General features: G+C 56.1%; 1 protein-coding gene across 1 annotated transcript in view; it reads left to right on the forward strand.

Moving 5' to 3' along the window:
* Positions 1-5,645, forward strand: part of KIF13B (kinesin family member 13B) — a 198,236-nt gene extending 192,591 nt beyond the window's left edge. The window contains exons 41-42 of the mRNA XM_024746932.1: positions 1-430; positions 4,005-5,645. The exon at positions 1-430 is cut by the window's left edge and continues 282 nt beyond it. Coding sequence (XP_024602700.1) covers positions 1-430; positions 4,005-4,291 — 717 coding nt within the window. The 3' untranslated portion in view covers positions 4,292-5,645. The remainder of the gene's footprint in view (positions 431-4,004) is intronic.
* Positions 5,646-11,684: the final 6,039 nt, after the last annotated feature.

Consider the following 11,684-nt stretch of genomic DNA (forward strand, 5'->3'; position numbering starts at 1 on the left):
AAGGCGGAGAGCCCCCAGCCCCAGGCGAAGCCGGCCGCTGGCCCAGGGCCCGACGTCTCCAGGCCGCCGGCGCCGGCTGACCCTCGGTGCCAGCCGCCCACTCCGGCCCCTCCCTTCAGGATCCAGAAGGTGCGGACCTCGGAGCTGAAGTCATTCACACGCATGCTTGGCGGGGACCCTGGTGGCCCCTCGGGGAGCGAGGAGGATCCGCTGGCCTCAGGGGGCCCGGGCGACGGCAGCGCTGGGGCAGAGGCCCCGGGAAAGCTGGAAGTCTCCTCGGATTCTGAAGAAGCCAGTGAGGTCCCAGAGTGGCTCAGAGAGGGAGAATATGTGACCGTGGGCACCACCAAGACGGGCATCGTGAGATACGTGGGGCCCACTGACTTCCAGGAGGGCACGTGGGTCGGAGTGGAGCTAGACTTACCTTCAGGTTAGTGCTGCTGCTTTGGGACAGGTTCCGGGTCCCGGGGCGACTTACCATGCCCCGCCGTGGTCGGCCCTGCCCCACACTGCCCAGCGCCTGCTGTGTGCCCTTGGGCACATCGTTCACGTCTCTGAGCCCCTGGGTCGCCACTTTCCAAAATGAAGAATTTTGTCTAGATAAGAGATTCCTAAGCGTTTTCAGAGTCAGATTCTCTTTTTTTAACCTGCAGAAATTTCTCAGAAACCAAAGACCTTAATTGAAAGCTACTCTTAATTTGGTGAATTTAAATCCTGATTTTTCTTTTTTAGTCACAGAAGCGTCTGCATTTCAATTGTCACAGCAGCTCTGTCTGCTGTGCTTGCTCAGGTTACAAAAACCAATGCCCATGTGGAGCTTCAGATGCCTCAGGTGTTCCTAAGACACCCCAAGGCTCCTGGTCCCCCAGGGGGAGGACAGAAGACGAGGTGATTGAAGAGCCTCGTGGGCTCACCAGTCTCTTAAGTCTCCTTATAGAATGGCCTACCTCCAAGCCAAGAGATCATCATCATTTCAGAAAAACTGAGGGCAGGACTTAAGGAAACATGTACTTTGTCGTGCCATTCATTCATTCATTTATTTATTTTCATTTATTTATTTTTGAACGTGTCCGGTCTTCGTTGCTGCACGCGGCCTTTCTCTAGTTGTGGCGAGTGGGGGCTACTTTTCGTTGCGGTGCACAGGCTTCTGATTGCGGTGGCTTCTCTTGTTGCAGAGCATGGGCTCTAGGCGCATGGGCTTCAGTAGTTACAGTGCGTGGGGTCAGTAGTTGTGGTGCACGGGCTTAGTTGCTTCGCGGCATGTGGGATCTTCCCGGACCAGGACTGGAACCCGTGTCCCCTGCATTGGCAGGCGGATTCTTAACCACTGCCCCACCAGGGAAGTCCCCAATTTTTCTTTTTTTTCTTTTTTATTTTTTTGCGGTACGCGGGCCTCTCACTGTTGTGGCCTCTCCTGCTGCGGAGCACAGGCTCAGCGGCCATGGCTCACAGGCCCAGCCACTCCGCGGCATGTGGGATCCTCCCGGACCAGGGCACGAACCTGTGTCCCCTGCATCAGCAGGCGGACTCTCAACCACTGCGCCACCAGGGAAGCCCCCCAATTTTTTTTCTTAAATTGAGGTATAGTTGATTTACAGTATTAGCTTCCAGTGTATGGCACAGTGATTCAAAATTTATAGAGATTGCACTCCATTTAAAGTTATTATAAAACACTGGCTGTATTCCCTGTACCGTATAATATGTCCTTGTAGCCTATGTATTTTATACATAGTGGTCTGCACCTCTTAACCCCCTACCTCTGTCTTGCTCCTCCTGCTTTCCCTCTCTCCGACTGGTAACCATTGGTTTGTTCTCTATATTTGTGAGTCTGCTTCTGTTTTGTTACATTCATTCATTTGTTTTGTTTTTTAGATTCCACATGTAAGTGATAACATACATTATTTGTCTTTCTCTGACTTACTTCACTTAGCATAATTCCCTCTAGTTTCATCCATGTTGTAGCAAATGGCCTGCAGATTCTTTTTGACTTAAACAGCTTTATTGTGATGCAATTTACATACTAAAAAATCCACCTGTTTAAAGTGTACAATTCAGTGGTTCTTAGTATATTTCCAGAGTTGTACACCCTAATTTTAGAATGGGTTTATTACCCCAAAAAGAAGCTGCATGTCAGTTAGCAAGACACTACCCACCCCCCCAAGCCCCAGGTAACCATTAATCTACTTTTTTGCCTAAGTTGATATAAAAGGTCCTAATCTGGACTTTCACATAAATGGAGCCATAAATACCCGGCCTCTTGTGACTATTTCACTTTCCGAGTTTCCTGGGCTGAGCCAGCTGTGGTCTGTGTCAGGGATGCCCTGACGCGTTCGTTGTTCATCCACTTGTCAGTTGATGGACGTTTGGGTTGCTTCCACTTTTTGGCCGTTGTGAGTAAGGCTGCGGGGAACACTTGTGTGTGAAGTTTTTGCGTGGACACACTCATTTCTCTTGAGGAGATATGGCGGGAGTTCACTCTGTGTCTAGCATGCTGAGCTTGGCCGGCCTGATTGCCTTTCTCCCTCCCACCAGCGTGTCCCAGGGTGGGGCAGCTGCTCCCTGAGCTGAGGCTTGGAGGCTGTGGAGACGGGTTTCAGCAGAGCTTGTGTGGCCTGCTGGGTGTCGCCAGTGAGGAGCTGTCCTTTGGTCCAGCAGAGTGAGGGTTGCGGGAGGGGCCTCAGTGAACCCCAGGCCACAGTGACTGTCTCTCAGCCCCTAGGCTCAGCTGTGAAATCACTGTCTTTAAAAATAATTTTGGCCAAGAATGTCATAAAATGGAAGAGGTAGAAGACTAGTGCAGCACAGGCTGGAATATTTTTTAAATTCCATTTCTGCTGAAATGCAAAGGGGAATTGGGAAAGACATCTCTATCTGTAATTGAGCTCAAGAATTAAAGGGGGATTAGCGAACAGACGAATTCATCCAGCAAATAAATACTAAGCACCTACCGCGTTCCAGTCCCTGTCCTGGATTTTGAGGACACCTTGGTGAGCAAAACAAAGTTCTGGTTTCCCTGGACTTACGTTTTAGAGGGAAGAGAATTGCCAAGTAAACAAACAAAACGTGATAGTAGTGAGTGCTATGAGGAGAGCAGGGAGAGCGCGTGCTCCCGAGGAACCAGAGTTCTGGCAGGAGGGGCACTGGGCGTGCGGGGTGGATGCCTGGTAGAGAAGAGCAGTCAGGGGGCCACCTCGGGCTGGACACGCAGCCAAGAGGCAGCAGGGTTCTCGGAGGGCAGGCTGGGTGGACGAGCCCCCAAGGGACAGGCCAGGGCCTCACACAGGCCCCCGCCTTTGAGGGGGAGGCAGGAAGGGAGAGTGAGAGGTCACCTATGAGATACATCGAGAGGCGGACCGAGTGACTCCTGCTGACCTTGAGAGGAGCTGGTGGAGGGTGGGCCTGTTTGAGAGGGAGGAAGAGAGGAGGCAGGCTGTGGGGTGCAGGCCGTGAGTGTGGACAGTTCATGAGTGCTTTGCTGCAGAGATCACGTTCCCCAGCAACCCATCACCATGGGCGGCGGACACTGAGGGATCAGCTCCCCCCAACCCCCCCCAGTGCTGACCTTCACCTTAAAGCATTTTTTGTTTGCTTTTACCAAGGAGGCATCTTCTCCGCATCTTGACACACCAGGCGTGACATCTCACTAGCTACAGTTTGGTAATTTGCCAGTTTCCATCTAATAGATTTAGGGAAAAAATAATCGTTCCACTCACGACATCCATCCTAGGTTTGCATCTTGACTGTCCAGACTGACAGCGGTTGGTGCCGAGGGCGGGGCGAGTGGACGGGCTCTGCCTTGGTGGCACGTGGGCGTCAGAAGTGACAGGCCCTGGCCGTGCTGGAGGCCACCGGGATCTGTCTGCAGTGACCACCTCTGCTGCTCGGGAGGCACTGCCCCAGCCCCGCTCCTTCAACGGGGACCGGCTGCGCGGGCCTGGGAGCACAGGGGTCCCACGGGCTGGGGAGCCACCTCCACGTCTTCCTTCCTTTCTTCCTTCCCACAGGTAAGAACGATGGCTCCATCGGCGGGAAGCAGTACTTCAAGTGCAACCCCGGCTACGGGCTGCTGGTGAGGCCGGGCCGTGTGCGCAGGGCGGCGTGCGCGGGGCGGCGGCGCAGCGCGGGGCTCCGGCCGCAAGGCGCCCCCGAGACCCGTAGGAGTGGTGCGCTCTCTGGCTCTGCCACCAACCTGGCCTCGCTGACGGCGGCGCTGGCCAAGGCCGAGGGCGCGGCGGGGCGGGCCGAGCGCGCCCCCGGGAACCCGGAGAACCGCAAGTCCTGGGCCAGCTGAGCGGCGGGGTGGCCACCTCCCGTCCTTCCTGGGCGACGGACAGAGGGCGCGGGGCCCCTCCGAGCCTTTGCGGGGACAACCCCGGGCGGGCCCTCTAGCCCCTCTCCGTGGGGACAGGCCGGGAATGCTCTCTGCACGTCGCGGGGCTGGTGACCTCTCCCTGTTTCTCCCTCTCCCCAGAGAGTGAGGCAGCGTCGCAGCTGGGCCGCGGGTGGAAGGTTCTAGGAGCCCAGTGTGGTCCCGGATTGTGGAGAGCAGGGTTCCACCGTCTTCCTGGGCCTGGGGCCGCCGCGACTGCGGCCGCTGTTGCTCTTTTTTCTGTGCTGGTGATGCCGTTAACCTCTTAATTTAAAGCATAACCGTTACTCGTGCCTTTCCCTCCCGTGGAGACGGCGCCCCGCACCCCCGTAGCCCCCAGCACCTCTCCCCACCTCAGGTGCCTGGGGCCCTGGGCCTGCCCCCTCCTGCCTTTCCCTCTTCCTTTCCACGGGGTTTCTTAGAGGTTTCTTTGTGGGTCTTTTAGGGTCTTTATACCCAGAAAGTTTTTTCTCTTTGCCATTTATTCCCTTAACAGAGTTCTTGGCATATATTTATTATATTTATTTTTTCAAAATCTGAAATTGTTCGCGAGCCACAATCATTCTCCGGATGTGAGTGCCCAGGGCCTGCCTTGCGCCGCCCGCCTCTGTGGCCACGTGGGAGCTGCCAGCCTCCTGCCTCTGGCGGGGGTTCCCGGAGGACGCTGCCCCTCCTTGTGTCCTTTATCGCAGATACACAAGTGGCCTTACTCTAAGCTGACAGTGAAAACCTGGAGAATTTTGTTGTGCTTCTGTGGCCAATGACAAAGTCGGTCAGAGGCATCTTGGCCTTGGTGCGGTTTTGGTTCTGGGAGGGTCCTTAGACCAGCTTAGCTCCGTGGCGGTTTTGTGCCTTGACGCCCGCCCAGCCTGGGGCTGCAGCCTGGCAGGCAGAGGGAGAGCTGCCCACCCCGCTGCCGGCGGGGTTTATCCCAGGGAGCCTTGCAGAGCCACGGGCGAGGCTGGCCCGGATGGCGCTGGGGATGGTGTGAACCATCCCAGAGCATCGCCTGGCCCCGCTGGGACAGCCCTGGTCCAGAGCCCTTTCTCCACCGGTGCCTTTGGTATTACCAGGGTGGTGGCCCAGTGACCTGGTGCCCCAGGTCTGTGGCGGGCCACCACTTGTACTCCTTCCTGTCCTCAGCTGGCATTCCGAGGAACACCTGCCGGGCGTGTCCCTGAATTAAGCGCTCCCAACGCTGTGCCAGCTCTTCTGCGTAAGCTCCTTGCCAGCACGGAAGCCCTCCTTCAGGCCTGTTTTCAGTGCGAGGTTCTCCTCCGTGGATGCTAGCACCACCCGCTCCCTAGGAGGGCGGCTCTCGCTTCCAGAGCCTCAGGTGACCTGCCTGGTGGGGCAGAAAGTCCGCACCAGGCGCACTGGAGAGAAGACGCCATAGAAATGGAAGGTGGCTTGGGTGTTTGTGACCCTCATTTACGGAGCCAAGTACTTGCTGGGGCCTATCTGCCCTGTGACAGGCGTCGCAACCTCACAGACGGGCTTGGGACGGTCGGTCGGGGGATGTGAAGGGTCGGGCTCTTTTCGTTGTCGGTTGAGTTGAAGTGGAAGAGGTGACAGCCCAGTCACTGCCCTGAGCAGGTTTTTGGCCGGAGCTCACGGGCCGGGAGGAGCCCTGTTGTCTGGAGAGGCCTCAGGCGCCCTTCCCCTTCTCCCGGCCTCCCCTACGCCTCCTCCCGGGGCCTGCTTTTCAAACGTCCCCGGTTCCGCCTGCCTGAGAGTGTCCCACCAGCCCTGCCCAGCATCTCTGCCCCCAGGGAAGCAGCGTTTCCTTAGAGCCCTTGACCTTGGGCTGCCGGGACTGGGGGCGGTGGCCAGAGCCCGTTGTGTGCAGAGGTGGTGCTTTCTCCAGGGAGGAAAGCACTGTCGCTGCTCTAGAGTCTGTAGCTCCCAGCTTGCCTGGGGTTTTCTCAGAATGAATCGGGTTTGGGCCTGTGTTGGTGGCGTTAGAGAGGCCACGTCGTCCCATCGGCGTTCCTGGTAAGCTGTTCCCGCGGCCAGAGAGCAACACGCGGGCTGCCCTGGGCACCCTCATCTGTCAGCACTGCTGGCAGAAGGCAGCTGCGGGCCCGGCTCTCCTGACCCAGCTCTGGGCCCTGGTTGGCCCGGGACCCTCGAGGGCAGTGAGGCGGCCCCTGGAAGAGCAGAGCAGGGCGTGGGGGCCATGCTGGGTCCTCGCAGGGGTACGGGGCCAGCAGTCCCGACCCCCGCCCTCTGGCTCCATGACCCACACATCCCTTTGGGCCGCTGTGTTGGTGGATGGAGCGGGGCTCCGGGGATGCTCTCGGCCTCTCTCTTGCTGCCTCCAGCTTCCTGGGCAGCTCGGGGCGGGGTGGGGGGTGGGGGGCGACCGTCCTGCTCCCAGGTGGTGAAGGAAGCCCACCCTGCTTCTTGGTGCAGACTCCCGTTAGCTTGTGAATGGAAGAGCTGCGGTCCCTAAGTCAGGAGCCGGGCAGTCCCCGCACCCTGAGTTATTGGGTGGAGGGGGGAGGGAGGGACTCCCCCTTCCCTGCGTCTTCTGTCCTCGCCTTACTAACACACAGACCTAATTTTAAATAAATGTCAGCATTAGGATCCCTGATGCGGTTCTTAGCAGGTCAGGCTCCGGGATTTAGTAAGACAGCAGGAGCGGCAGCTGCGTGGCGCTGGGGAGGGACCGTCTATCTGTGGCTCCCAGCCGCACGAGGACAGGTCAAGGCTGGGCGGGAGCCCTCCTGGCCTCTGCCTCCTGCTCTGTACACACACAGTCACCCAGCCCGGACCCCAGAGGACTGTGGGGGGCGGTGCGAGTGGCCGGCCAGCGGGTCAGGCCCCTGTTGCTCGGTGAGCTGTGAGCGGGCTCCTTGCGGAGCCAGCAAGGCCTAGGAGGTGTTCAGACCCTTATCCCCCCTCCCCCCGCCCCCGGTACTTCCTCCTCTTGGATTAAAGTTCCCCGTCTGTGAAACTGACCAGGAGGCCACGGGTACATAATTTCTCGCTCTCGGCTACAATGAGCCACTTGCCCGAGGCCTGCCTGCTCTCACACGCCGCCAGCTCCCAGGATCACCGCCCCGTCTGTCTGCCTGTCGCTCCTCAGATGGACAGACATCTCTCCGGGATGGGTTGTGCGCCTGAGACCCTTGACTGCACTGTCCCCGTTGTCCCCATGTGCACCCTTCTCTCGGAGGAATCCGTCATGCCTCCTGCGTGCTGCTGACTAATCGTGTTGGGAGAGTCTTGGAGCATCTCTGTGCGTGGAGTTCTGTAAATATGACGGGTTCACATAAAGGAGTGATTTTGTTTGGAAGACTGTATTGATTTGCTACACATGAAATGGGAGTTAAGAAAAATCCAAAGACTCTGTAATGAATTGTAAAGACTTAATGACTTGTACTGTATAATGAACTAAACCTCTTTTAATTCTGTACCATGTATGCCTTTCCGTCACATGACCAGCAGCCTCTAAATAAAACCATTTGATCTCCTGCCTACGTCTGGGTCGTCTGGTTGCCTTCCTCTCCCCCACCCTGAGGCAGGGGTGTTTGGGCTCATTCCAGACTGTTCCACAGGCAGCTGTGACATGGTTCTGAGTGATCAGGGTGGGGCTTTTCAGGACTGAGACTAGAAGAGAGAGGTTCAGGGCAGCAGCAGGTCCCCTGAGCACACCTCCACAGCCCAGCGCTCCTTGTGATTTGGTTCCGCGGCCAGTGGGGTTGAGACCTTTCTCAGGAGCCAAGGACCAACAGAAACTTTTTGATGGCCTCACATTCAAGGTAATCGGAGCTTCTGGGCTACCTAGCCGGGAGACCGCTTCTCTGGAACAGGGTGTCCCAGCTCTCACGCCTCAGCTCCACTGTCCACCTCGACCTGCACGCTGGGCCCCCTGTCAGCCGCCGCAGCTGGGGAGCAGAGGACTTCTTTGCACTGCTGCATGGGTGAGTGGACCCTCGAAGGCTCTGCAGCGAGATGTTTGGGGGAGGGGGGTTATGGTTGTGCATACCGGCGGTCCAGTCCTCGCAGGCTGTGAAGCCCGATAGCGTTTGTGGGGCCCTGCTTGCCCCTGAGGCCAACATCCTGAGGACGTGGCACCCAGCTGTAGCCCAGCGTGGGCTTGAACCAGCGCCGGGGAGAGAAGCAGCCCTCCCGAGATGGCCTGCACCGTCCTGCTCATGGTCCAGGAGCCCAGCCCACAGCCGCGAGGACGCAGTCGGCCCAGTGCGCTGGTGGCCCTGCATCGGTGAATCATTCCGCCTGCGCCTGCTATAAAAGGTACTTGCAAACTTAGGGCTGCAGCCACGGGGAGGGCTGATTAGAGGTGGCCGCCAGTCAGAGCACGTCTTGGCGGGACTTGTTTGTATTCCTAAGTGCCCGAGACTTGTTCTCAGAGATAAGCACTGCCGAATAATGACAGAAATTTGGCAGCCAGGAGCTGTCCTGCTCTGAGGCAAGAGTCTCAGATTGATTTAGCTCCTAGGGTAAATCGTATTTTTCGAGCCGCTACTTACTGTCTTGCAACTCAATGAGATCTCCTTTGCACGAGGCTGTGGGGTTTTCACGGTTGCTCAGACCCCAAAATGGGCGCTAGTGGGTATGTCACGTTTAGTTCATTCACTCTCTCGCTACTGGGTCCCTCGGAACATGTGTGCGCCGTCCTGCACCGGGCCTGGTGTCGCTGGACAAGTCCCACGGTCGCAGAACCTCGAGCGTGGCGCCCACAAGAGGGGCTCCAGAGCTTTAGGGGTTGAGGAGGTGACCTCCAGGCAAGTGTGTTTGGAGGACTCGCAGACAAGGCGCGGGGGGTGGTGGTGCTCTGGGGGCAGGTGGGCCCTGAAGGACAGAACCAGAAAGAGCAGTTCTGGCCCCAGTAGAGGGGCACGGGGCGGGAGGGGATGGTCCTCGGCATCCCCATCCCCCGAAAACCCGCCCATCTACCTTGGCAACTTAGACAGGGTTTGAGGGCAGCTTAAAGTTTTGCAGTCTTTTCTAGTTATGCATAATGAGAAAACAGACTGCGTCTCTGAGGAGGGGTCATTGAACCTATCCTAGCCTGTCGGGTGAAAGGGGAGCTTTGGCACCCGATCCTTCAGTCCTGCTCAAGAATTTGCTCCCAACCATTAGACGCCTAACACAAATTACAAAGCTTCAGCTTTCTTTCATATTGTGTTTTTACTGCTAAAGGTGAAGCCCCAGGAAGGATGGCTCTTCTAGGAAAATGAGGTGCTCGGGGCATGGCCTGAGGTGGGAGTTCACGGCTCAGCAAAGTCCAAGGGTGTGGTCCTCATGGAAGAGAAGCTTCCAGCATCCCAGTGGTTTTAGGATGTGGGAGGATGGTGCCTGTAGTGAGGGGATCACGGGCCGGGAAGCTACGCTAAGAGACGGCTTCTCCCGGGGGATTCGGGGCAGACATGAAGGGAGCACAGGCTGGAGGAGAAGGGGCCGGATTCACGGCTGACGTTCCCTCAACCAGGAAGTGCTTGATTGTCCCCTTAACCCCTTTCAAGTGTCCTCGGGTCTCTGGGGCACCAGTCCATTTTCAAAGCATGAAAGGACAGATGCTCAGAACAGAAGTGGCAGGGCACTTCCCAAATGACTGTTCTTATTCAAAGAAATCCCGACCAGTCTTCGTTCAGTTATACATTTTATTCTCTAATAGGTACAATACTAAAATAAACACAAATTAAAAAAAAGTTTTATTAAAACAAAACTGTACAAAAAAGCAGTATACTACATTTTAATTACAGAACAGTCTACTGTCCAAAAGGCACTAATCCAGAATAGGAGATACAATGATACAGGACTCATTGGAACTATTTTAATCAATACAATAGAGCGCTTGTTTCTTTGACCATTTACATCTAGAAACAAGGGCTGTTTGCTACAGTCATTACACAACGTTATAAATATGAGTCCCACAGGTGAAGGTGCAGTATCGCTTTCCCTAGAGAAGGTTCACGTCACGAGGGACTGTCTTGGGGCTGAGAGCTGGGTGGGCAGCAGAGGCAGTCCCAGGCCAGGGCCTCTGGACGCCTTTGTGGTGGGAGGGCCGGCTGTCCCGGGCACGCGGAGCTTGTCCTCCGGCCCGGCCTGTCCGATGGGCGGTTTCTGGCCATTGCTGGCAGCCACGCTACCCCCTCTTGGGTGTTAGCACCGGCGGAAGGTGGGTTCTGAGACCCTCCAGGTTAACTGGGGCTGGAGGCCTGGGGGATGAAGCGCCAGCAGCTCGGCAGAGGGGAGGCGTTTTGTAACCTGATCTGAAAAAGGCAGCGACTACTTGGAAGAGGGGCGGGGAGCTCAGGGCCAGTGAGCAGGGCAGCACTGCCAGGCACAGCCCCCTGCTGCTTTCCGGGCAGGCTTCTGGCCCAGAGATGAGAGGCCCTGTCCCTCACTTCCAAGAGGTCCCACGTCCCCTCCCAGTGGCTGGTGGGGCGTCTGCGTTAGCTCTGACAGTCTGTTTGTTTGGAAGCTGATGTCTAGAAACGGGATTTTTGCTTCCCTGCACCCTCCCTCAGTCCCACCTTAGGGCCTCGAGTGGCTCCCGGGCAGCCTGGGCCACTGTCCCGTGTTCGGTGGCCAGGACAATTCTCTCCACCCCACATTTCATTCTCTCATGGACTCTGCCCCTAAGGAAGAGAGATACTGCAGCTTTCCAAACAGTGTCATTACACGTAAGACGAAGACAGGCATCTGATGTTAACAAAAATAAGTAACAAAGAAATAGGATTAAACCAAATCTCTTCTCACAGCATCCTATACTACATCCTCCTTCTGCTTAGCAGAAAATTGTACGTACACAAAAATACAAATACACAATTTTGTAGAACAGTCTGATTTTAATATATTTATATATATTTATATTTATACGAGTGGCAGGTTAGTTCATTATATAGAGCTTTTTGCACTTTTGGCTCATATGCAACAAGGCTTATAAATTCAGCTTTAGCTTTCATTCAGGTTTTATAGCTTTTGAACAAGTGTTTTCACATTTAAAGCAGCATCCAATTTGCACTAGGAGTTTGTGGTGATAGAGGAAAAGATGGGGTCAGGAGGTTACTGACAGGAAGGCGGGCTGGGGCCGGGGCAGATATACATTCCAGTGTGTGTGGCGACATCGGAAGGATTGCTATGGGACAGAGTTGACCATGATGACCCCTTGAGGTAGACTGAACACCTTACAGCAGACTCAGACACAGGTGTGACTCCCCTCAGGGACACATGGTGCACAAGATGGGGACAGAGACCCGGAGACACCAAAGGGAAACACAAAGACTAAGACACGACGGCGAAGGCAGGAGGAACGCTCTGCCCCGACCCCCCCTCCCCC

Source organism: Neophocaena asiaeorientalis, unplaced genomic scaffold, assembly GCF_003031525.2.
Source record: "Neophocaena asiaeorientalis asiaeorientalis breed wild unplaced genomic scaffold, Neophocaena_asiaeorientalis_V1.1 scaffold633, whole genome shotgun sequence".
Taxonomy (NCBI): domain Eukaryota; kingdom Metazoa; phylum Chordata; class Mammalia; order Artiodactyla; family Phocoenidae; genus Neophocaena; species Neophocaena asiaeorientalis.